This window comes from Adelges cooleyi, unplaced genomic scaffold, assembly GCF_023614345.1.
Source record: "Adelges cooleyi isolate 19-005CV unplaced genomic scaffold, UGA_ACOO_1.1 ACOO_flye_CR_arks_rails_tigmint_CR_PRNA_41, whole genome shotgun sequence".
NCBI classification, from domain to species: Eukaryota; Metazoa; Arthropoda; class Insecta; order Hemiptera; family Adelgidae; genus Adelges; species Adelges cooleyi.
This window is the reverse complement of record NW_026096090.1, coordinates 265,026-292,313: the sequence shown is the minus strand read 5'-3', so window position 1 is coordinate 292,313 and position 27,288 is coordinate 265,026. Positions and strand designations below refer to the sequence as shown.

The 27,288-nt window shown below is 36.4% G+C and overlaps 2 protein-coding genes across 3 annotated transcripts; one reads left to right on the top strand and one right to left on the bottom strand.

Annotated features, from left to right (window-relative positions):
- The first annotated feature begins 7,326 nt into the window (after positions 1–7,326).
- Positions 7,327–21,361, top strand: LOC126841954 (uncharacterized). 2 transcript variants are annotated; one of them, XM_050578777.1, is made up of 4 exons: positions 7,327–7,554; positions 10,333–10,547; positions 15,371–15,504; positions 17,736–21,361. In XM_050578777.1, the coding sequence occupies exons 2-4, from the start codon at positions 10,358–10,360 to the stop codon at positions 20,217–20,219; spliced, it is 2,808 nt and encodes a 935-aa protein (XP_050434734.1). In that variant the 5' UTR covers positions 7,327–7,554; positions 10,333–10,357; the 3' UTR covers positions 20,220–21,361. The 2 variants fall into 2 exon arrangements, with proteins under 2 accessions (XP_050434734.1, XP_050434735.1); XM_050578778.1 differs by lacking the exon at positions 7,327–7,554 and adding an exon at positions 8,208–8,279.
- Positions 21,362–22,041: 680 nt separating this feature from the next.
- Positions 22,042–26,722, bottom strand: LOC126841943 (85/88 kDa calcium-independent phospholipase A2). The gene is made up of 14 exons (XM_050578762.1): positions 25,912–26,722; positions 25,752–25,842; positions 25,546–25,670; positions 25,312–25,489; positions 25,002–25,223; positions 24,806–24,931; positions 24,570–24,733; positions 24,076–24,286; positions 23,749–23,980; positions 23,106–23,256; positions 22,845–23,030; positions 22,510–22,681; positions 22,279–22,448; positions 22,042–22,200 (listed from the first exon to the last, which is right to left on the bottom strand). Exons 1-14 carry the CDS (start codon positions 26,103–26,105, stop codon positions 22,062–22,064), a joined length of 2,361 nt encoding a protein of 786 aa, XP_050434719.1. The 5' UTR covers positions 26,106–26,722; the 3' UTR covers positions 22,042–22,061.
- Between the last annotated feature and the right edge of the window lie 566 nt (positions 26,723–27,288).

Sequence of the window (27,288 nt, the reverse complement as noted above, 5' to 3'; positions counted from 1 at the left end):
TCCAATAACGTTCACCTACGCACCGCATACTATTCCAGATAAGCCGACTCGAAACCACCGGGCACCTATAAGAGTATGTAGTATAGTCTGTGGGAGTGCAGCAAATGCATGAGAAACTGAAAAATTCCTTAAATATATTTATGTTATACTATAATATGATCACAGCTGATATAGGTCATGACGGTGTTTTTTTTTAAATTTTTACTCGAAACAATACGTACATATACAAGCCTTATATTATGATAACATAAAAAAATATTTGCGCCGCTTAATTAAATCGGTTAGGTTAGGTACCGTGAGAAATTTGTGTTCGGCAGCCTGTGAAACATAAAATAATATACGCCGAGTTGTCTGAGATCATAATAACAATTACAGTAAGTTGTTATCCGAATTTAGACACTAAACCCGTTGAACGATAAACAAAATAATCAATCGGAGGTGATTCGATAGCGCGGTAATTGTTATTGTCAAAACAGTTTTGCATTGAACGTTGTCGACGTACCGTATACGAATAACAACATTGTAAATTTATAATTATTATTTATGTACACGTTTAATCGTCAAATAAAATATATTTGACCGTTCGCGAGGCACGCAAGTCAAAGAATGGAAAAAAAAAATAAGCTGATTTTTTCGGTACGACTTTCATTTTTATTTTTTTTTATCAATACAATCGATGTATCGCACAGAGTCCGTCGCCCAAGTAAACATTAATGGTCGCGACGCCTATGGTTTGTTTGTGTGTGTGTGTGGTGCATTTGGCGAAGAAATAAAAACATAATTTTTAGTTTGACCACACACACAAGTTTTACAACTTTGGCGGCGGTACAACGTTAAAAGCCCAACATCGATCCGGAAGGGCCGCGGCGGTTCCGGTGTGTGTAGTCCTCGAGAATGTCCTTAGAGAATACAGTGCCGGCCGGCAGGAAACACCGTTGTATATTATATGCGTACACGTTATACGATCCTATGTGATATTTACGAGCTAGATAATTTTATTTAAAGCGTGTGGTTGCGGCGAAGGCCACAGTTTGTTTCGCCGTGTGTAAATGTTTGCACCTAAGTAGTGCTAGTTTGTCACACGCTGAACGCGTTTCGGAAGCCGCAAATAAATTGGCCGCCGCGGCTTTAAAATGTTAAAAAAACACCTAGAAATTGACAACGGTCAGTGTTTTCTTAATAATAATATAATAAAAAAAAAAAAAAAAAATACGGACATTTGAGAACATTGCCCCGTTATAGAGATCTCACAACGATGCAAACATTTTGAGTTCATTAAAATCAATTTATTTTAGTTATTAAAAAATGAATATTTTTTGGACGGTTTCAGGTCCAACAAAGAAAAATTGAAATGGAGCGAAGTTAATATGTTTATTAAGGGCTGAGAGTATTTGGTAGTTTTACTTTGGCCGAATATTTTTCTGATAACCAATGTCATTATTACATTTGAACTTTTGACCCTTTTCGGTTACATGCTACTAAATAGTTTTAAGTATACAGTATCGCGGTAACACGGTTTTAATTCCACATATTATTCCGTATATTTAAAGATTATTATTATCATAATAATATAATAATTATAATTATCATCGGGTAACATAGTATCCATTGTCAGTGAGTACCATTTCTTAAGTAAAAGTAGTTTTTCGATTTATTAGGTTACATTGCGTGCTTAAAGACAAGTGCAATTAGTATCAAGTACAATAAATTACATACAATAATCACATTTGATATAGCTAAGCCATTAATTGATGAGCAGCATTCGTGGACAGTTATACAAATGGAATATTATTGTCGGGCAAATTTAGAAACGAAAATACAAAAAACTTAATAAAGAATGATAACACGACGGGTAAAAAAAAATATTTCCCTATTAAGTTTCAGGGTTGGCGAAACAATTATTTTTAATTGCTACTACCATAACGGAATCCACTTTGAACTGTTGCCGTTAAAACCGTGTAACTATAAAGTGGAGACGAGCGAAAGGGAGAAAAAAAAAGGGCTTAAGTTCTTACAGAAATATTGTATTTCTTTATAGTGTAATAAAAAGGATAAAGAGCTCTGTGCAAATGTCCCCCGGGCGTTGTCTGAGTGCTCATCATTTTGCGCTTGTGCAATGGAAGACAACGCTTAAAGTCAACGAAACACAATCGGCTCATCTTTGAGAATAACAAAAATATTATTATATTATAATAATAATGTTGAAAACGTCTTTAATGGTGATCATTTGAATGGTTTTGCTGTTTAGCCAATAACAAATTTTTATTTATACTATTTTTATCACAGTTCAGTAGAAAAACAAAATGTAGAGAATTGTTTTTTCTTCCTTTAAGAGGATCGCTCCGAAGTTGGCTCTGCAATTGAGTCCGAAATGTCAGCATAAAATGTATTACATGGATACATCCAAAAACTATCCGCATAATAATATTTCAATTCAATGCAAGCTTTAACACAATCATATAATTCAATTGATAAAAAAATGTATGCTTACAATTTTTAATGTTGTTAAAATATTATAGAAACATTCCCAACCATATGACAATATTTGATTCTTATTTGATATTGTTCATTAATTGTATAAGAAGTATAATACTGTATTAGTTTAACCCTTGAATGGTTTATTCAGACCCCGTGCGACCGAATAAAGGTCAATAATAAAAATAAGGTTTATAGTTTATAAGAATTTAAGTTTTATTGTTTAAATATTTTCTCTTGGTTTATTTTTTAATTAGCAATTATTGCGCATTAGGCACTCTATGGACTCTACTATTAGACCTTGCACTCAGTTCGGTATACCATTATCACTAATTATTATAAAACGTCAAATACATGTTTAACAGGGAAACGAGCCAGTGCTGCATTTGTTTAGGCGCTATAAAGGCCATAGGGGGGTTTATAATTTATACCGTTAACGAATAATGTATAAATTACAAAATAAATACAGCAACGTACGATAAATTACAATTTAATTAAGCTCGCCCCCAAACGTCACCATCGGTGGTCGGTCGTTTCACGTAAAGTGAATTGTTTAAATTATGTTTCGTATAATTTACAATACATTATAAGCAATTCATTTCAAAAATAATACAATATAATTTATACATATGTATAAGTACAAAGGCCATTTGGCATTGTTCTAAAAACACGACCTTAACCAGTTTATAAGTGTTTTTTAATTAAAGTTTACATTTTTTCGAAATAAATAATATGATTGTTTTGTGTACACAAAGCGAACCGGACACGTTTTATGTATTTTTTTTGCTCTCTTAAGCTTCTTATTGCCATTTACCTACCCCCGATGAACATTAATCATTGTTTGCATTGCGAGTATCGATGATGGGTAAAAGCGCGATGTGATAATAAATAATTGTCCGGATATACTTAGGTACCCGTCGGGATCATTCGACAATATTCAAATAGCCTGTCTGATTTGTTAGCATTTGAGTGCAGACCGCAAAACGGCGGACTATTATAATATCATTCCATGTAGGTAGGTAACTTGAACTCCGTTCAATCTTCAGACCTGTTTACCTAAAATAATATTATGATGTGTATTTACAGGGAACAAATGTCAAATATGGTATTAAAATGTTTTTAGTAACGGATATTGCAGACATTTGACTATTTTTAATAATATGCCCCCTGATGTTGGTATAATTGCTATAATTCTTTAAGACACGCTCAAAACGAATTACAGTATATTAACATATTATACGTTATTTTACTGGCTTGCGACAGTTTTTCAGTTTCCGGTTACGTTCGACGGTTTGTTCAAAATATTACATCACAAGCATACGATACTATAATTATTATGGTTTTTTTGTTTTGTTTTTTAGTCAGTTATATCTCCGGTATAGTTTCAAACAAGAGATTCATAAACGGCGCATTGTCCGTTAACCGTTTAAAGTTTCCGACGGGCTTTGCTTCGACGATTCCATTATTTTATAACTTCTATTGTGTTTTCATTGTTAACTCATACGGTCGAAAGATTCCCAAAACTTTATCTCTGGTTTTGTTTTATTTGAAACATAACGTTCCTTTTTTTTTTTTTAATATAATATACTTAGATGCGACTCGACGTTTAACACTATAATCTACCGGGTCGTTTAAAAACAGTAGGCCACAAATTGTTAGTGAACCAAGTAACACCGTGTTGTTATACCAACCGTTACTGTTTATTTCGGAGTGTAAAAGAAGCACTGGGCTAAAATCTAAATAATAATAATAATAATAATAATAAATGAAATAATGGATCTCTTTAGCGAGCACAATAATATTTTTGACGTTTGGACCTAAGAATTTTATTTTTATTGAATAAAATATACTAATAACGTCAATGTTGGGTTGGAAAAATTTGTAGTAATTTTTTTTTTATTTAGTAAATTAAAAATACGGTTTTTATCTCATTTATAAAGTCCCGGCTTTCCGGTCCATAAAAACATGGATATATATATAATTATTTAACGTGCCAATATCACGCTGATCAACATAATTTAAAATTTATATATTATACCAATAAATATATTTTTAATTTTTCATATGAAACAAAAATGTTTCAAACCAACTGCGCCGATTGTTTAGACTCAAGGGAAAAATACAGGCAACGCAATTACTCGCAAATAAATACTGTTCGTTTGGCTGGAAAAATAATATTGCTGATTGACGTTGACATTGCCGACACTGAAGGGGAAAAGATGATGTACATTATAGAGGTGTACCTGCACCGACTTGCTCGTTTATAGGTTGTTGAGCTTGGTTTTTATTTATTGCTCTATTTTAATAAATGCAATGCAGACATTGTAAAAAGTATTTTTTTGAAAACCCAAAGGAGATGCGATCGTCACCCCTCACCTACCCATTGTGCTACTGATTGATATAAATTTATTTTCGAATCATTTCTTATTAAAGTGGTAGGTAAATAACGAATTATTTTTTTTTTAGTCGTTTTTTATTTGTTTATTCGTCACAAATTAATTAGTCATCCATTATTCATTATTCGATTAAAAACGATTCTTCATTTGCTATCTGCTAATTGATACTACTCTGGAAGAATTTTTTTGTACCCAAGTATATTGCCATTACTAATATGCTCCAGTCGTGTATTATAGGAGAATTAGAAACAAAAAAAAAACCGTGTTTTAATATTTCACAACGTAGCCGTCGTGTACTTGTCCACCCTGGCTATGCGACGGGTCTATATCCGATATAATAATATTGTGTTGTGTGTATAACAATAATATAATATCCCGGGGTGTTTTTCTTTTAGAGGACATACCCTCTGAAGCGTAATAATTCGCGAAGACGGTCGACGGGGGAAGACCTTAAACGTCCGAGACGCCATGTATACCGCCCAAGTTTACCTTTTTTTTTTTTTTTACTTATAATCTATATTATATATAATATATGAATAGTTCAGTGACGCACACTGATTCTACTCGATACCCGTCGTATACGATTTCCTATACGATTTTTAATGCATACACGACGGACGGCTTTAGGTTGTGCTGTCGTGTAAACAACAAAGCCAGAATAGAGTGTATATTTTGCTTCTATTCTATACTTGCACAAACTTATATCCGTTAAACACGGCCGGCCTAGGATATCATCAGTATTAATCTCGCTGTGTTTTTACCGAGCATAAACAATTATTATTATTACAAATGTTTCAGGGTACATTATTCTCCGAGTATTATACAATAATAATATTTACCCACCCTTGACGAACCGCCGGCATTATTATTTGTTATGCGCTTTTATTTTTTCAGCTATATAATTACATACATTCCTGGAAAATGAAAATAACACTGACGAGGCTACGTTGTTAATTGCAAACCAACAGAAAACGTGTGTTGTGTACTTGTTGTTTTTTGTGTTTAATCCGCTCTTGGCTCTTTCACTTGGCCAAGCCAGTAGATATTATGTTATTTATTGTTAGCCTTGCCGGTCATCAACAATTATTCCTCTAATAAAGCATAGTTCGAGTTAACTTTTACTACCAATAGGGTTTTGCTAAAACGCAAAGAAAACAATTTTATGTTGTACCTATATTTTCATATCGTGTATTGTATTATGACACAAATCATAGTATATAACTTTACAAGGAGCTTGAAAACTTAACATTGACCGATGAAACTTGAATCAATGTGAAGTTAAAACTGAATTACCCAAAAACTGTCTTGAAGTTTATTTGTAATACAAAATTATTAATATGTATATTTGGTTTACAAAAAAATAATTCCATGTTTAACACGCATAGTTTATAGACTATCAGTGGTTCAACTGTATTAAACAAGCTTAATATTCCAAAATGACATGGAAACCTAACCTAACCAACCAACCAGTTGATAAATCATTATAACCAACAATGTTATGATAAAAATATTAGTTGGAGCACATCCCCTTACCGTATTGAGTATAATTAAAACAAAGTATATTCACTGCTACGTTTACTGTATGACTGAATGTGCAATATTAGAACCAACATATATATAATATAATAAACAATTTGATCATTACATTTAATAACATTGTAACCGTCATGGTATACCGTCCTGTAAACACTAACAAATTCATAGTCAATTTCATTAAAAAAAAGTTAGTTGTTGCCAATTCAACTGTAGTTATATCCCGCGTCTATCTGCAGTTGTTTCCAGCCCTGCTTAAACAAAACTAAAAAAAGAACAATATATATATATATACAGGTAAGTATGTATTATCGTACATATAATTATCAAAGTAAAACCCTGTGCAAATATAATATTGTCAAGTACCATCCGCACACGATTTCGGATCTATTAGAGGTGTTACACGTGTAATTCGGTCCACGGGCACAAAAAATAAACACATATCATAATATAAAACCAATTATACCTTTTCGGCTATCGCATCGAAGCTAAAACAAAAATATTCTCTCCTCGATCCGCTGGTGCGGTGCCCCCCCCCCCCCCGTACACCTACTATTGGTAATTTTCATCTGGCTCGACAGCTTTTTGTATGTCCCCCCCCCCCCCCCAATATTCAGGACAAACATTGTGTTTCGAGTACACGATTCAATCCGTATGACAAGTATGGGCGATAACGTGTGTGTATGGGGGGGGGGGGGGAGGATATCTTTAGGCGACGGATCGTGATGGATTTTTAGGCGAGATTTCACACCGGTGGGGGGGGGGGGGGGGTGAGGAGGTTAAGACGAGGACCGGGGGGGGGGGCGTCGGACGGGATCGAAAATAGGCGGCGGCGGGCGCGCGCAAAAGGTCGTCAGCATTTTCCCAGGTCGCCGCGAAAAGTCCCCACGAGTCGCGGCGGCAGTGCCGTTCGTTCCGCCGTCGCCGTCGAACCGTGTCCCCGTGGACAGGTCCGGTTTTTGCCGTGGTCGGATGTCCGGTCGTCGAGGTCGCGGATACCTACCCATTGGCAATCACGAAAAGTGAAGAAAATTGCTTGAAAACAATTGCCCCCCCCCCCCCCCACCTCGAATCCAGAATACATATCCGAGTGTGTGTGTATGTTCTATATAATACAGGCATGAACAGGCGCCGTCCGAATGCGTGACCGGTAAGTGTATACACTAGTGTCTTTCACTTATTTATTATATATATATATATATATTTTTTTTTTTTCACCGGGGGGGGGGATTAATAATAATTCACTTAATGAACCCCGCGCACGTAGCGCGGTCTACCACCCGGGGGAAATCACAAGCGAAATTGTCCAGTAGGAAAAAAATTAATCCTTATAATGAGCTCTCTACGTGCTGTATGGATCTCGGTCGAACAAGTTCTTTAATGTATAGTGTGTATTTATCATTGTAATATATATTATTATATTGTTTCACGGCTGGATTGGTTTTGGCTGATTTTCAATCAGTTTACACTCGACAATCGAAGCGCATTGCCAAGCCACGCGATTTTAAGTAAAATCCTGCCTTCCTGTGATAATCACGTATAATACAATAATAACAATATCATGGTAATATTACTGTGGTTTATACTGCAGTGAATATGTATGTGGGTCAAACGCGGTAGGTCGGGTATGAGCAATTTCTCGCCTCACACCAGGAACAAACGTCGATTCGTTAATAAACCCTCCGTTGCCATTCTGTGTAAGATAATTGTCAAAGATTAAAAAGATTGAACAGTGATAATTTTTTCAGAAACAAGTTTTCCATCGTACAGCATTTGTCAATAAAAACTTTTTACTATCTGTGTTGGTTTTAAAATTTTGTATCGAGTTTTAAAAAAAGCATCGGAGGAAACTAACAAACCTAACTCGAATAAGAAGTAAGAACTGATTGAGAGTACAATATTATCATTTCGCACTCCTCTAAAACGTTTAGTTAAAATCATTTAAAATCCTTTTGATTACACCGCTCTGATTGGAAACTAGCTTTAGCTTTAAACATCTACAAAATTATGGACTTGTATTTTAGATTAATTATTCGACGGTTGAAAGATTTTTAGGTACTGATATTTTAGCAACATTTTACTGTTCAGTAATTTTATAATTTGTAAGATCATCGTCTTTGGAATTTTTTAGCAATCTATCTATCTTTAATCTAAAGGTCTCTATTATCAACTCTAAATTATAATACATATAGGCGGGGGCCCACCCTCAAACTTAGATCCGGACACGCCACTACCGTTTTTAGATTTCGAAAGCCTCGAGTAATTATGAAAACAAAAAAAAGTCTCTATAGTTTCCATTATCATAATAGCGATTTCGATCAACTCGTCCTCCAGTGAAAACCCACCCCTGTCCGTTTGCTCGGCAATTGCTGTATTGTTTTAACCTAACCTAACCGTTAATATGTCACGCGATAAGGAAAAAAAATGCAAATCTAGTTCAAAGTTTCAACGTGGTATATAATAAGAAAGTCTGGCGGCGTAACGTTGACAATTTTCCGTTAAAAAAAAAACCGATATGCATACAATTATATGGAAATTCGTTTGGCGTGTATTATTATAATAATTTTCTCTTGTCCTTTGACAACATTATTAAATCCGTCGGTTGTCAACGTGCGGGAATAGGGTGACACGGGAAAATAAAAAATAATAACGTACCTTATGCTTTTCATGTTTTTTAATCCACTCGTCCTGTGATATATATTTTTTTTTTGCTTATGTATCTTGTGCAGGTCAAATAGGTCACGCAGTTCACGCTTAGCGGTGACTTTTTTGTATCATGTACAAAAGCCGACGAAATACAATACAGTCGTTGTTGTTATTATTATTATTATAATCATTACGATTATTGATTTCTATCAGACTTACTCGAGAGTACAAAAAAGAAAAAGAAAAAGAAACTGTCACTCGAGCTCAAAAGTGACGAGTCGGTTTTTCCACGTTTTCCAACAGAAGGAATTGGTGATTGATGATTGTACTCCCCGTAGAGTATATAATTATATGGCACTTAACCTAAAAAAAAAAAAAAAAAACAATAACACATAATATACTGTTACATATTTACCAATTTTTAACCTTTCCTTGTATTTGTCTGGTGATTTGAGGAAAACATCCCTTAACGAAAAATGATGCCCAAAAGATCCCTAAGGAAATATTTTATCTCTAGAAAAATAACTAAGTATAACAAGTTCTAATAAAACACATACATTTTGAAGTGTATAAAAAAGAATTCCAATTTTAGCTGCAGTAACATATTGTTTCTCTGATGGCCAGTATGAACTTTATTTTGTGTAATATTTAATATGGATTAATTTATATAAATTATATTATTTTCCGGGATCAATATTTTTCGGATATTTTTTTCCAGAGGTTATTATTTAGTGATCACTCATCTAAGTATAATTTATGCGTCGCGCGAATTGGACAGATTTGTGTACAAAGTACTTATATTTAAATCTGTCAAATACCTTTTGTCCCACACCAGTGTAATATGTTGTTTATAAATCTAGTATTGATTTACTGCCGGGATAGCATGTTTCAAACTTTAAAAGGACACGGTTAAATATAATTTCGAAAATGTGTTTTTATCATAAAAAAAACAGCCAAACGTAAAAAAGTTAAAACATACTTCAAATGTTTGCAAACCCGGTTTTTTCGTGTGCGGCCCATTGTACTTTTTCCATTGTCATGTACATTTGCAATAACGGGATAAAATAGTTTGGGTTAAATTATTTGTATAATAACAGTATTGTAGCGGTCTGGTAAATTGTATTCCGTTCAAAATTAATATCCTTTATAACGTACAGTTTCGCATACTTTACCGGAAAACGTTTATATTTTTACATGTTCCAATAGTTATTCACTAAAATAATTCTAACGTCTATATTGTACAACGGTAGTGTGTATATTATTTGTTTGTACTGTGTTTCAGATCTTAGACCCGCACAGTGATTATTATGGACAGGATTCAAGGGCTGACGGTTTTGGTGCTATTGATCTGGACCGGGGGAGGGTCATGGTCGGTGTCGAGTTGCCGGATATCCGAATTCGCTTGTCAATCGACTGGCCGGTGTATCCGTTTGGACGAATACTGCGACGGCAAGTACCACTGTGCAGACCGGTCGGACGAACCGCCTTCGTGTACCGGTGAGAGTATTTAAAAAGAAAAAAATCTACATTATTATTAAAAATATAGACACTACACGGCGGTATAATTGGGGAAATACGATCTTAGAAATACCCACGAAAAAGGAAAATCTACCCATCCAGGAAAATATACATCATATAAGTTATGTTTGTCTGTCGTTAAACTCTACATAGGAATAAATTTATTTCGAAAGCCCGCGTAAGTACATTTTTATGGTCTGAAATTGAAATCGCTCAAAAACCACAGGCTGACAATAATCTTGTAGCACCACCCCTCTAGTCCATCCTCGCCCCCGTGGCCAACGAACCGAACATAAGCATTTTCAAAGGCAATGCGAAGCTTTCCATTAAAATGCTATAAAAGCGACACATGCGTGTTTTTGAGAGTGAAATGTCACACTGCACGGCCTTTAGACGTTCTAACCGCACTCCAATGTATACTCACATACACTCTTTGAAACCAATATTTTTTACTTGGAAATTTCAAAACAAATGTTTAGCCGTAAGTTGGACTTAAGTTTATATATTTTCTCGTGCCAATAACACAAATCATTTTTTCCCCCAAGAAATTATGTAATTATAAACAATACAGATTCTTTTCAGACCTCGGATTTCAGATGATGTCTAGTTAAAGTAAATACAACTATAAAGCCTGTCAGACTATCTTCGTTATAGGTCATTTTTGTCGACCATTATAAAAATGAAAACGAGCCGGATTCTGCCATCATTTAGGATTGGATTTGGGGGTCTGACAAAGAAGTAATTATTAATAAAATAAAATTTGGCTTTTTTTTTTTTTTGCGCGGCTTTATTTCCAAAGGGGCTTTTATTTGTTGGCGTCTATCAAATGAAATCCAAAGGAGGATTAGAGACTTGGTTTTTAGCTTCTTTTTTTTAGCAGAAATCGTCATAGTATGATGGAATTTAGTTTGTGGTTGCACTACTCTGCGAGGAAGATGCCAGATGACGGTATTATTACCAATCAATTATTTCCAAAAAAGATTAACTCGAAAAAAAAAAACACTATAAACGCCCTAAAAGCTAGAGGGGTCGGTGTCTTTCCTCTCTTCCCATTTCACCATTAGAGATTGTCCGTGAGAGTTAATCGAGCTTTTACCTCTTCGGGATTCCAATCAAGTGCAACATTTGTTCATTTTTTTTTTTCTGGAACTAATGAAGAATCGGAACACGCCACAAGGGAATAATATTTGAAAACGTACAAGCAGCCACACACACATATGCACGCACCTAAGTAAATGTAATAAATGTAGTCCAATAAAGACACGGTGCAGGTCGGTGGTTGGAAGGGTGGCAAGGAGAGGCTAGGGGGTTGTGTTGCAATTAAGCGCTTTTCTTCGAACAGGAGACGCCATAAAGTCGACGGTCGTGTACCGCGTGTACCTACCCAATATGATTACCTATATATTATTATTATTTTCGGGGGACCGTTGATACAAAAGTTTTACGAACGGCGGATGCGTACCTACTTCCGGTGTTGTATTATATTATGTATGCATTGTTGTGTAATACTATGTACATATTATAGGCGTGGGGAAAGATTACCTACTACCCGTAAGTCTGCGCCTCTGATCAGCACGTTTTGTGCGGTAGCTTAATATAAATCCGTATAATATTGTTTTCTGGGATATAATAATTATTTTCAGTAGGTGGCACGCGAATTTTCGGATCAGGCTTGTGGATGATCAGGTCCAATACTATTTTATAACAAGTAAAAACACTAAAAAAGGCGTGTTTTACCAAAAAAAAAAAAAACACGTTATTTTATGCAATTTAAAAGTCTTACGAGTACTAATTTTAAAGTAGTATATAATATATCTTTACTTTGAGTGTAAAAATACCAAAGTCAATTGTTGGTAAAATTTAGTCGTCAAACCAGTAAACATGTGAATTAAAGCATTCCATTTATACAGTGTAAAATAATGGCATCTACAACGACAAAAACGGACAAAGTCATAAAGAGCCTTGTAAACATTTTTTGAAAAGGACAATAAACGTTTACTGAGCTAAAAGAACAAAATATTTTTACAGAATTTGTATGGTTTAAATTTTGTAAAACAACGAACAAACCTCTTTGGAGAGACACAGTTTAATATTGTGTTTTCTTTTTTACACCGTGCGACTCTTTCCTGACTGTATTTTACGATAAAGCCCTGAGGTACCTACTTAGAAAACGAGAAGCTGTTTTTTCCCCGACAAAATCCGGCTTTTCGGATTGTCTTTGCGACACGACGGTCGATGATCCTATCTCCCCTCGCGTTTATTAAACACAAAAACAAAAAAACAAAAAAACTACCTACTCGTGTAATACTTGGACTGCTGCTTGTAGCCGATGCGTATAGCTCATACAAAATGTACAGTATTACCCGGAAGCTTTATTGAAAAAAAACCTGACCGTTGAAATCTTGCCAAAAAAAAAAAACAACAAAAAACAATAAGTGCTTTAGTAGTGTTAAATAAAGAAAGAAACGCCGAAAACAATAGGGTTTTTTGAAATGTTCTCCAAGTTGTAAGGACTTAACCGCGTGTGATGTGAACTCGGTCATCAATCTTATTTTCGCGCCTACCTTGTATATTTTCTTTGGTCGGTGCCGGGGGTAAAAAAAAAATTGATAGTCAACCATCACACTGAGTGCACATTACTTCACACACACGCTGTATAACATAAGACACCGCGCGGAACTGGCGCCTAAATCTTTCATCCTAATTAGTCGCGCCCCTGTCCCCCGCCCTTTCCGTTATGGCGGCGGTTAAACGCACGCACGAGGTCCGCAGTCCTTTATCATATTGTAGTTTCCGGTTTTTCTTTACTTTTCACTCGCCAAAAACTCAAATGTGTTTATATTTTTTACCCCCACGTTAGGGTTACAAACAGAACTTTTCCACCTCAAACGGACCGGTCGTTATTGCGCTCGTACATTTTTTTCGCTCTCCTCCCTTTTTTTTTACTTTACTTTACTACTATTGTTTATGGAAAACATTTTCAAAACCACTATCCGGGGTCTTCTAAACGGCCGGACAGTGTTTTATCCCGGGTAAATTATAATAAATTCCCGGCCACTACCGCCGGCCGCCGCAACATGAATAAGTTAACGCTTAGCCCCGGAAAATAAAGTGTGTTGCCGGGTAAGTACGACCGACGAGTAGGGGGGGGGGTGGGGGATTTACTTGTATGCCAAAACACCGTGTATACTCGAGTAGAGCGTACGGTTCGTAGTTAACTGTTAACGTGCCATGAATATCAAATAGTCGTGAAAATATTACAAAAAATAAAAACCTGTAAGTATATAATATAATGTACTCGAGGAGATGCTGACAGGGAATATCAATGTACACAGTTAGACGCAATAATAGTCAATTCAATAAGACCGATTTAATGTGGAACAATATTAATTCTAATCAATTTTATTGAACTGCGGTCACACGGTACACTGCTCGTGAAAAATGTGAATGACCAAAATGGTTTTTTACATTAACATCAAACGATTTTAAATAAGTATAAATTAAGTTGATTAAATTAACTTTGTCTACCTCCTCAACTCGAGCTGGGAGCGCATATACAACAACTTTGTAGTTTTCTTCAAGCGTACGATATACAAGAGCTGTCGGTGAAATAGTATGATAATGCATTACATTAATTAAAAAAGAGTTATAGTTACTGTTAGTTTTTGCAGTACAGATGTTCGTCGAAAGATTATAAAATCAATTGAAAGCATCGAGACTTTTTTTTTTTTTGTACTATTGGCAGTGTGATGATGCGAGGGTAGGACCGGTTATCTCTTTTTAATGAAGAGCTGTTAATGTTTGGCCGTGCTGCGACTGTCACGATACATAAATGCACATCTCTCCACATAATCGATAACGTTCCACGGTTGTTGAAATAAATTATTATACGTACCTATCTATATAATGTAAAATATACCGAGGCAATTTTCAATAGGTAACCATTGTAAACGGTTCGAGACTCAATCATTAAAGAGTAAAACACTGATGATGATGATGATGATAATAATAATAATAATAAAACTTATAAGCCGTACGTTGTTTTTTTATAACAATTGAACGATAGAATAGCGCACGCCAGATGCTGTCCAACGCAATAACCGGACGGTTTATATGAGAAGCGGCTTAATTCTGATATACAGGGTGTCATGTAAAGTTCTACCGAGCTTCAAATGAGACATTTAGGATGCTCCAAGGGTACAATAAATGGTATTCATTTTTTTTTTTTTCAAAAATTACTTAAAATAAAAACTGGTATCTCATTAAAAAATGGTCTTACGAATAAAATAATTTCAGATTTGATATCAGGAGAAGAAATCTTGTTAAATTGACGTGTAACATGATTTTTTGGTATTTGGCCACACATGCGTCCACCGGATGGCCACCAAGTGGCCCGCATATGGCCAAAACCAACTTATGAAATGTGACACATCGTTTTGGGTTAGAATTTTATTCTTAATTCAGTGGTGTTCTTAGTATTATTTTATATTAAATTATGTGTCGCGTGTCATATATTGGTTTCAGTCACATGCCGGCCACTCGGTGGCCACTCGGTAGCCACCCTGTGGACGTATGTGTGGCCAGATACCAAAAAATCATGTTACACGTCAATTCAACAAGATTTTTTCTCTTGATTTCAAATCTGAAATTACTTTGTTCGTAAGACACAGTTTTTAATGAGACACGAGTTCTGTTTTAAATAATTTCTTAATTTAGAAAAATTCTTCACAAGACTCTACACGTGAACTAAGCATTTTATTTCTACTACTGAGTAATTGAAACGGAAATATCGTTTGTTTCAGCGTGCAACAGGACGTATTACGGCGACGTGGGAAAATCGTACAGACTGTCAGTGAAGAAGTTCAAAGACAACGGGCCTTTTTTGTGTCATTTGAGTTTCACCGCAAGCGGACAGGAAAACGGCGATTTCATAGAGGTCAGTTGAACGTGATAATATTTCAAAGCTCAAGTTGTGTAAAACGAGCAGTTGAAACTGGAACAGCCTTTCAGATAGCTTAGTTAGCAGCTCCACTCGGTCAAGTTTCTCCTATTATATTATCGATAGCCCACTACGATTTAAATTAATTACATTATTATTACTCTCTGTGTTGACCTGACCAAACCCTTGGCAAACATTTTTAACAACAATTTTATACAAAAAACATTACACTGCGTGTGCTGTATTCGAGTAATGGTACACGTTATACATGTAATGGATAATCAATAATGATAAAAATGCCAGTCGATTCGGCGGAGCGGAGGTCTACAACGGGTCTTAGTAGAGAGAGACAAGTAATAATTATCCGGTCCCTTCGAATGTGTCAAATTCGCAAATATAGGCCGTCGGGTGCGATTCGAAAACTGCAACCTATGCAAAACGTTATAATAACTGTACAACGGGTAATAACGAATTACTTAAGTTTTCTCAAAACTTCCGGAGATTTTGTCGGCCGATTGTTATTGCGAAAGGCGCCGAATCGGTTTTGTTGTCGAGCAACGATAAAGAATGATATTTTACTTGTGTAATGTGCTTTGAAAACTTTTTCTGTTGATATTACTGTTGAAGGATATTGCAGGGGGCGGGGATGGTCTTGGCAAGATAAATTGTCTCCAATTAAAATACGGCCGCTGTTCTATTACAAGGCACCGAATCGATTAAATCATACAACCACTGTGCTTGTTCGGACTTGGTTGACTTACTTGACGGTTATGAATTGTTTAGCGAAAAGGGAACAGGGTCTTAACGTTTCTCCTACCTATGTCAATGCTATAGTAAATATTATAAGGCCGACCAATAACATTCGTCCTTTGGGTCCGTTTGGGTCGCGTTAGCTTCACTTTTAACGTCTCCATACACTTATGAATAATTACAACAATAATTGAATCGGTAAAGGGTTTTCATTTGGTGCAGGTACCATCCCCAATTATTATTTAATAGTGTATTAAGTACTTGACTAGGTACAGGTTTGCTCGAGGTGGTTTCGTTTTGTAAATTATCTTGAAATCTTACTACGTACAGATTGTGTTCTCAAATTCAATTAAAAATTGTTAAAATACATTTTCCTTAAAGTCACCAGTGTCGCGTTCATTATGTATTACAAGTTACAGCCTTTGAAAATAATAATCTATTTTTTAACGGTAAATTTATTCACACGAAATTGTTTGAAAAAAATCGTGAAACGTACAAAAGTCTTAGATTTAGTATTTATTTTATTTTTGTTACTTTATTGATAAAACAATAATACATTTTTACGGTCCTTGGATTGTTAATGAATGTATTAAATCTGATATGATAAAATCACTCATGGGAAAACTGAGCGTTTAAGTAAAGCGCTCATGCATTAATTAGAATATAAATGCAGTCAGTAATGTATTCCGCCCAATATGGTAATGGCGATCCCTACTATACAATTACTAGTATATATATATATATATATTATTTTTTACATCGTTTATAAGTATAAATTAACTTACTAAGTACTCATAATCATTGCATTGTACACACACAACATTAAACAGGATGGTTTGACACAGCTCGACCAATCTCTTGAATTATTTTATTTTTTTCATTGACAAATATTTTTGATTAAAACAGAGTTTCAATTTTTCAATTAAAATGAGATTTATCATTGTTTTGTACTCTTTGAAACCCGTAACACTGTTACATGATGAGCCTTTGGCCAATCACAATCTTCTTCTTCGACTCCATAACTTATACGAGCGCAGATGACCACCGTAATCCTCTTGGTTCCATACCGAGTGGGTCAATAGTTCAAACAAAATGTTACCCCAACAGGAAAAAAAATGGGCAAAACTGAATATTTTCCCAAAATGTTCAAATTAAAACGATTTAACTAGATACGCGAACAATGATTTGTTTTAACGAGGGGACGTCATATATTATCTAAAAATGTTTTAAATATTATACTCAAAATAAGTAAAAAGAAATCCCTTTTTACAACATCAAATAATTAGTTAATTACTGAGTATATATTGAAAAGTGAATTCAGAATTTGTATTTTTTAATATAAAACTGAATTTTCCGCTGGATTTTTTTATTTTAACAAAAGATAGTCCTACATCTGGCGTTATCAATTAGGAAAACTGACAAAACTAAAACTATCCAAGTAAACAAAACCTTAACTTTTGATAATTAAATGTTTGCAGTTGGTTTTCGAAGAATTCCGGCTGGGCATGTTGGACAACGGCAGGTGCGTTGGCGGTGAAATGAAAATTCTGGAGTTGGGCAGGCCGTACGTGGGCGGATCTTGGTGCGGGTTCAGTCCGTTGGAGGGCAACACGCCGGCAGTGTACTACAGCGAAGCCGGCACGGTGACCATGACGCTGCGGATTCCGTACGGAGGACTGTACAGGTCCATACCGTTCGGGTTCGACCTGCGGTTCAAGTTTCTGAGCGACCGACAGGCGTCCGTCCGGTTGGGCACGGCGCTGGAGCGCAAAGAGCGCGGCGCACCCGTGCCCGGCACGCACTGCAGCAGGAATTTTTACGAGTGCTATCGGAAAAAGTGCGCGCTCCAATCGCCCAACTATCCCGGAATGTACCCGAGGAACGTCAGCTGCCACTACACGATCAGGCAGAAAGTGGTGCCCAAGTGCAAGCACGCAATGGTCGCCCTCAGCCAGAAGCACAGCGTCCGTATGCTGCAGTCGGCGCTCATGTCGCAGGTGTCCAACGAGACGGCCATCATCCGAGTGAACGACATGTGCAAACACGACGCCGACATGCTGGTGTTCCACGACGGGCCGACCGAGGACGACCCGGTGCTGTTGACGTTCTGCGGCGGCCCCGTGCTGCCTCGGGTCGTGTCCACCGGCCCGGCCATGCTGGTGGTGTTCAAGTCGTCGGCGTTCGACACGCCCGCCACTTTCTCGTCGCCCGTGCCCGTGTCCGTGTTGCGCAGCTTCGAGCTGGACCTGCAGATCGCGTTCGTCGACTCGGACTCGCTCGACTATTCCAGGAGTAGGCCGCCCTGCGAGTTCACCATCAACGCTTCCAGCACGCTCAAGTCGAAACGGGGCGTGCTCAACAACCCGCAACACTCGATACCGCCGAACAGCACGTGCACGTACCGGTTCCAAGGGCTGCCGGAAGACCGGGTTTGGTTGTTTTTCGAGAGCTACGGTCACCGGAGCACCAGCAACTTCATCACGTTCAAACCGTGCCCGACCCGATTGCGCATATGGGACGGGGCGGGCACACTGTTGGGCGACCACTGCGACGCGCCCAGACTGTGCGAACACGTGTCGCCGCTGTCCAACACGACGCGACTGAAACGGCCATGCTCGCTGGACGAGAGCTACTTGTCGAAATCGCCCAGCGTCATCCTGCAAGTACATTCGGTCCTCGGCACTGTTCTGGAACCGATCAACTTCAAACTGCATTACGAGTTCGTGGACAGTAGCGTCTACGACCGGGAGAACGACGACGGGTGCGTGGTTGACTACAACATCGGCAAATCCGTCGACATCGCTGAGCCCAAGAACGTGTTCCTGTACGGCCGGGGCGGTGCCAGGAGCCTGCAATGTCTGTACAGGTTGCGGGCCGAGCCGGGGTATCGTATGCAGGTAGTGATGAGGAACGCGTCGTTCGGATCCCGGGAGTGCGCGCAGTCCGCGAAAACGACCGCCGGCAAGTTCTTGTGTCCCGAGGGCGGCGGTCCCAAACTGGCTGTGCGCGAAGTCTACTGGCAGACGATCAAGCTGGAGAGGGGTTGCTTCTGTCAGAACTTCACCGAGACCGCGTTGGGCACGTCCCAAGTGACGTTCGACGCGTCATCCGACAACGTTGAAATCCTCTTCCAGGTGCCCAACTTCGCCGTCACCGAAGACTTCACCGACACGTACTTCAACGTGCACGTCAGGGTGATGCGGTCGCCGGAATGCCCTAGAAAACAGTGGGTCCGCGGTTCCGGCGGCGAGATCGAACTGGTCTATCCGCTGCAGCTACGCGACGACCTGTACTGCCACGACAAACCGTGGTTGTTGGAAGCCAGACCGGACCACAGCATGTTCATTCAGACGTGGGGACACTTCTTGCCGCTCAACACTTCGTTGGTCCAGTGCAAGACCAAAAACCGTGTATTGCTGTACGAGCTCAGTCCCGTCCGGTTGATCAAGCACATTTGCCCGGCCGAAACACGGGACAACCGGCGTAGCGTGCACATGTTCTCCGACGAGTGGACCAACTACGTGCCGTCCGACCGACAGAATCCCAGGTTCCTAGTGGAGTTCGTGGCCACGGAACCGGGTTCGATGGCGTTCAAGTGGCTGGAGGTGTCCAAACCGAAATCCGCGTCGTCCCCGCTCAACGGCACGGCGTTGGGATGCGCCCACGGTTGCCCGGAACTGAACGCCTGCATCAGCTCGACCCTGTGGTGCGACGGCCACAGGAACTGCCCGTCCGGCGTGGACGAGGCCGACCTCAACTGCCAGACGAAATGGCCCACGTTCCGGGCTGCGTTGGAAACGTACGGCGTGCCCGTCGCCGCGGTTGCGCTTTTCGGGTTGGCGTTCGCCCTGCTGGCGTTCATCTATTGCGCCCGCGAGCCCGAGTACAAGGCCTACGAGGAACCCGACCCGGCGACGACCGGCACCGACAACACCCGATCGTGTTCGACCATCGCCTCCTGACAACAAAACTCGGTCGACATCGAAGACATAGTCGACCGAGAGACTTGTGTTTAAACGGAAAAAAATGTTTCTTGCTCAACAACGTCTCCTATTGTTTTGTATACATTATAACGCGCAGAGTTGGTAAAAAACGCAAACCCAAAAACGACCATTGGGTTTTTTTTTAGTTTAAGCCGAGAAAATGTTTGGTATTAACCCGAAAAAAATCATTTGTTTTGGGTTTATATACTTGTGTACCCCTCGAAAAAAAAAAGCGACTGGGCCGATTATTACTTTTTTAATTTAACTCGGTAGGTAAACCAAGTCAACTCGGTAGGTAAACCATGTCAACTTGGTTAAGTTAAGCTGTTAAAAAAAAAAAAGGAAAGTTCATCTACAGTTCAGTTTTATTTCAAAAGTTCTCTTATACAAATTACCAATTTGTATTTTTTTTACTAACGCTAATTTTTCATTTTTCAAAAGAATCTTGATATTAATGATTACACCGTGGTGGAAAATGTTTTATCAGAACCCAGTTGGCAGAACATTTTTGATATTTTGAAAATATTTTTTTGGCCAGAAATTAAATGACTTGCAATTATTGTTTTACAAAGTTTTGTTGAAATATTTCCAGTACTTTAATAACATTTTGTAAGCAATATTTGCAAGTCCAAAAAATTATTATGAAATATTTAAATTTGTTTGCCATATGGGAAATGATCGAAAACCCTAATTGTACGTTGTTAAATGGATGGTTATCAAGGACAAAGATTCGACTTTCAAATATTTATGATATTATAATAGTTACACAACGATCATCGGTTTGTGACAAGAATTATTAACTTAGCCGATTTGAAAAATGACTTTTTATATAAAAAATGCATTACATCCTAATAGTTACTGGCAATTCCGGGTTAACGGCAACTGCTAACGTGTAGCCAACACGTGATTATATCCAACGTAGGTGCCTTATAAAATAATATTTTGATATACTTATTTAATAACTGTTGTGTATGTGTTTCTAAATAATTACCGTTGCGCTTAAAATGTTCAAATTTTATGCAATTTTTTTTTTTTTATTAGAGAAACTTACTAATAGGTTAAAACCGTAATATTTTATCGGCATCGTTGACGCGTCCATTTTATAGTTTAATAGTGTACTGCCCAACATATATATATATATATATATATATATATATATATATATATTATTGAAATACCCGAGATATAGGTATTTGTGTACATAGAATTAATATACTTTAAAACACCACTTGTGTATAAATCGAGATTTGATATCATTAGCGACAAGACATAATAAATTATTATGTTTTGTTTTAATACGGCACACATAACTGATAACTGATTAGATGTAAGAAAAATTCGCGCCAAATTTAATGTGATATTGCCTATTTTTTTTTTTTTTTAATTTCCTTTACTACGGACAAATGATTTCTTATAGTATTCATATATTAATCAAATCATTTATTAGAAAAAAGGGTTTAAAATTAAAACGCGAAACAATCTTGATAAGCCAAGGGATATGTTATGTAGATATTGTCTTTAAACAATGTAATTTAGTGTTACCATAGTTTTTAAGAAAAAAGCACAAACGTAATAATGCATTCCTTTTAGTTGGTAAATATATTTGCACTACATTATAGATAATGACTTAGGTAGAAAAATGATATATATATATTGTGTATTGATGTACAACGAAGCAATAAAATTAAAAAAAAAAAAATGATTATACCCTAATGACTATTATACTTATATTATAATTAAAAATTAAAGAAAATGAACAAATAATGTTTGAATAACATTGTAAAATCGTAGCTAAATACTATTTTTTTTTTTTTTTTGCTATTATTTTAATAACTGTGCCAGGTTAATCACTTTGCAGTGGTTTTTCACCATGTCGGCTTTGGTTTCCCATAAAACCTTTACTAATTTCATGTCGTCCTTCTCGTCCATGGCTATGTCTTCGGAAAGTTGAGGACAAAACCTATAAATACATTGACATTATTTAATAAACAAGACAAACCAAATTATAATTGGCGTTTTTCATTTTGACTATATTTACCTGAAAAACGCCGTTTTTGTTTTATAACACCACGCCCTGGCTCTATCAACAACACGACCGTCCGACTGTGTTGCTTGATCAATAAGTAACAGACCCAATGCGGAGAACCCGAAGACCAAACGCAAACTATCGCTTACGCTACTCGGTTTGAATATGTCGAGATTTTTCACCTGTAAAACATTCAAGATGTCGTAACACAATACGTAACATTTCATTGTAAAAATAGCATACTTCGGTCACTGGAATGGAACCGGTTCCTACGGACACTACAACTGACGGATCACACATTTCATTGGCTCTGTTTGTTTTGTACAACGCCAAATTATATTCTTCTATTTCTGTCAGGGTATCTAACGTAGGGTTGTTTGAGATCAATCCTCCGTCCAAGAAACGTCCAAACATCCTATTAATATATTGTAGTAAATAAAACGCGGCAAATGTTTACCCGAAAACATGTGTTTTATTTATTTTATGGATACCCCAAAAAAAAAACGTAACTGAGCCGAGGTTTAAAAAAAAAAAAAAACTCATGTATTGCAAATTCTGGGTGGTTATAGCAGCGTTACCTGAAATATGAAGGTGCAGCGCCACTGGCTCTGGCGGCTTTCCATGCTAGTTGTTCAGTAGGAGGTGGCGGCGGCGGATAATCACAGGGAATGTCCAAGTTTAACATATCGCTGGGCGACTTATAATTACGAAATATATGCAAATCAACCGGTTTCCTGTCCGCCAACAAACCAGTGACGAGCAGTCTGAAAGAATTAAAAAGAAAAATATTAATTCTTGATAACCATAACATCGTGTACTAGCTTGGTCAAATAGTTTACTTAGGATGTTTTATATCGCTCATTAGAGTTTTGGATCCCAATGTTTCTTGTAGCATATTTTCTAAGATTTCACTTGAGTACGGCTTACTACCTTGGAAAACCTGTTGTTTTAGTCGAAAATACAAACACAAACACTCGGTCAAAGATTTTCCTAAATTAAAAAAAAAAAAAAATACATGACATAACATTACAACAATTTATACATGTTCTAAGTTCCCAGCATTTCAAGAGAGCAAAAATGAAAAAAAAACCTCCCAGAAGTGTTGATATTTTTAGACATTAACCCGTGCACCTACTTTTACCTAATTTATATAAAGCGAGCAATAAGTCATTTTCGATCATTTTTTTTACTATTCAAGTAAATAATGTTTAAAAATCTGATGAAGTTTTCGATGACTGCTGTAATATCTAATAGTTAGTATACGTGTTAAAACTAAAAAATTAAACTTTTTAATAAGTAATTAACTCGTTGAAGCTAAGAACTCAAATTATTTGGAAAAGATGATTTAAAGTTATAAAGAACTCAATTTCGTTTAAATTTTATTTGCAATATCTTGAAATGCTGAGAACTTTAAGAACGGTCGTAATCCTTTTTAAGACCAGGGCTAGTATACATATACATAATGTAATTCAATTTAATTACCACATGCCAGTCCCAAAGCTAAAATACCACCGGTACTCGTACCAGCCAACCAATCGAAACAGTGAATTATAGGAACATTAGTAGTATTTTCAATATGGAGTAAAATCGATATCAGTACAAGTCCTCTTATGCCACCACCATCCAGACATAATACACGACCGCCTTTGACGTTACAATTCAAATTAGTTCTCTCCTCCATGACTTCTTCCATTACTGACACGATAGACCTTACCTAATTACGCCATGGCGCAAACATAATTCAAAATTAGGTAATTCATAATGATGGAAATCGAGCGATACAATTAAATGTAACTATCGGATACGTACGGGCATTGAAATGGGTTTCTGAGGCGGTAATCCATTATACTGTTGGTTCCAAACACAACCTTTGGCGCAACTTGTGTCTGTCGAGTTGATATTACGTACGGTGCAACGGTTGGCCCCTACAGCATGCAAAATGTACACAATTTTATCTGAAACCTTATCAGGGCCATTGTTAGTAGCGGCAATATGTCTTGCAGTTAACCCTAAATTGTTTCTAAAAAAAAATATAATTGGTTTGTCAATATTTTTGTATTATAGAATTTACTCGGACATGATGTCAACACCTCTTACAAAAACTAGCAAACAGCTTTATTTGCAAAAAATATCATTATTTGTATTTACAACAATAACAGGAAAAAACTATATTGAACAAATCGGTCTTTAGCAGCAGACACCAAAATATTTAATTTGTCGCTTGTAGCAAAGATAATTGAGATTTGCAAATTGTTTTTGTTTGAGGAGTCGACAGATTATGACATGCTTAATTGAATACATACATATAATTTACATCGGCTTCGAAAACAATAAGAGCGTGAATTATAGGAATTAAATTGTTTTTGACGGCCAAATGAAGAGGTGTATTACCTTCGCCATCAGCTATATTTAAGTTGGCTCCGTGACATAAAAGTCCCATAACACAATCAAATCGATTTCTTAAAACCTTCAACAGAATTTAAATAAAATCTTCAAATAGGTATATTTGTAAAACATAGACTATATAAATGAAAATTACCATTATGTGAAGAGCTGTGCGTTTATCAAAATTTAAAGCATTTAAGTCACAGTTGTTTGAGATCAAGCTGTCGATTACTTCACGAGAACTCGACCAATGTAAAGGTGTGCCACCGAATTTCATATCCTAATTGTAATAACACATTTACATCAAAAACAATTTTATTAAAAGCACAGAAATGTATCGTTCCCCATACCTCGACAAATAACTTTTTATGGTTATCTTGTAAATATTCTTTGACAATACCAGGTAATTTGTTTTCAGACATAGGAGCTCCAGCGGGTATGTTAACATCGGCTCCACATACCAATAATCCTTTGACGCATTCCGGTTTGTCTGCTTGACAGGCCAAATGCAGTGGTGTGAATCCATTGATATTTCTATAGTTTAAACAATTAGTGTTCACCTTTGACAGCACCTAGAAAGATAAATATTGTGATATGTGTTAAGATAAAATATTACATGATAGATGACTGTTGTAATCTTAACCAAACAAAAATTCATACCTGAATAATATCGCAACTGGACTTAGCAGCATAATGAAATACTGAATTAGCTTCGTTGTCCAAATAATCCAACGATACGTCTAGCTGAATTAACGCCTTGACAACAGATATAGAATTGTTGTAGATAGCCAACTGAAGTGGAGACATACCACTCTCTGGGTCTGGCGTATTTAAAAATCTAAAGTATAAACACAATAAATAATGCATCACGTTTGTTGGTACAGATATACTTACGGAGCTATTTGCGGGTGAGAAAATATGTCGTTCATTGATAAATGCACAGCCAAATGAGCAATGGTCCATGTCGGATGTTGAATGAGTGTGTCACATAATCCTTGAATTAAAGATAGATTATAACCCTAAAAGTGCAAAGAATATTGAATACAAAACTATCCTGAAACTCATTGAAACGTGAATTTAAAACTAGTATAATATGTTACATCTTTTGATATATTAAGAAGATCTGGCAACTTGTCTTTGAATATACAAAACCGTACTTCTGCGTCTTCTATGGTTCGTCCTCTGTACAAACTATAAACATATTTATATTAAATTATTTACAATTTGTCTTTTTAAAATTAATTAATTGAAATCAAATACCTGAACGAAGTAGTTAAGCTTTCTAAATGTAACACAATTTCAGTGACATTATTGCTGTCCAATGCGTACAAAATCATTCCGTGATGACGACAATGTATATTTCGACTAGAATACTTATCGGACTTCACTTCGACTACTTTGTTGGGGTTGTTTTCGGGCGTAAAAAAATCTTTCAGAGTGTTCAACCAAGACATTTTGTTGTGCGTAAAGAATTCAGGAAAAATCAATTTACGTTAATAACTAAAAACGAACAAATTTATAATTTATTCATGAATAACCTGCCAACAAGTAGGTTAAACAAAAGTTCATGCAATAGTTCTAAACGGTCAACGGACTTTATTCTTTCTATAATCTACTAACATCACAAAAACTAATCACTACTATCGCCAATTTTAACGAGTTATTTCTAAACACTAGTAATTAAAGTAACAAAAGTGTTATAAATTATAATTATAATGATTTATTTATTATTTTGAATGCCTCGATCGGAACAATAATGCTTTTGTGTAGATATTAGATAATAAATTATATTATTCATCTGTGTACACTCATTCACTGATAACATGACTGATCCACCTTGTGATTAACCAAAATTGTTGATATCAATTAACAGCTAAGATAGCAACGGATTGATTTACATTTTAATATTTAAACTTTAAAGCTTAGACCATTTCAATAAAATTTCCATTTATAATAATTCTAATACTAAAATGTAATATCTTATGTGTGGTATTGAGTTTCTCGCCAATGTTTCAAAATTGATTAGTTCGAAATTCCCACAAAATGTCAATGGAGAACCTTAGTAAACACCACAATATCCTAGAACGGCCTTCTTGATAATAAATATAACTAGTGTTACCTAGTTATTAGCTAGAAAATTGTATGGTTCCGGCATAACGGGTAAATAAACATTAAATAATAAATATGCATAAATACGAAACAACTCTTGCCAGCAATTGTTTCAATTGTAAATCTGTCGTGACTGTCCTCCTAACTTCGTTAACTTGCCAATGAACGCGAGTATTTAAAATTCGGACCCCTTTCTGTCCATCTATGTTAACAATGTCAGATCTCCACGTGTAGTAAATTTCGCTGAGTATCGCAGACAGAAATATACACATTGGGAGCGAATATGTTATCCAAGATTTTAAGAATCAGAATTTGAATAAATACCTATACATAAATTGTTAATATTATATTGTACAAATATCCGAATAATATATAATATTATTATAAACATAGGTACCTATTTCAATTTTCATTTTTTTTAATAAATTGATAAAACAAGTTCACCACATAACCTCAAAATTATTATCAACATTTCTTTAGGTGATAAGAAAAATTCTTAAATAATAGTGATTTTATCGGCGAACAACT

Bases quoted from the DNA above. Each gene is read 5' to 3' on its own strand.
- LOC126841954 (XM_050578777.1), top strand. From the start codon at position 10,358: ATGGACAGGATTCAAGGGCTGACGGTTTTGGTGCTATTGATCTGGACC. The intron at 10,548-15,370 runs GTGAGAGTATTT...CGTTTGTTTCAG, and splicing joins CGAACCGCCTTCGTGTACCG to CGTGCAACAGGACGTATTAC. The intron at 15,505-17,735 runs GTCAGTTGAACG...AAATGTTTGCAG, and splicing joins AAAACGGCGATTTCATAGAG to TTGGTTTTCGAAGAATTCCG.
- LOC126841943 (XM_050578762.1), bottom strand. From the start codon at position 26,105: ATGTCTTGGTTGAACACTCTGAAAGATTTTTTTACGCCCGAAAACAAC. The intron at 25,224-25,311 runs GTATGAATTTTT...TTATCTTTCTAG, and splicing joins CCAGTTGCGATATTATTCAG to GTGCTGTCAAAGGTGAACAC. The intron at 22,201-22,278 runs GTAAATATAGTC...ATGTATTTATAG, and splicing joins ACAAAAACGGCGTTTTTCAG to GTTTTGTCCTCAACTTTCCG.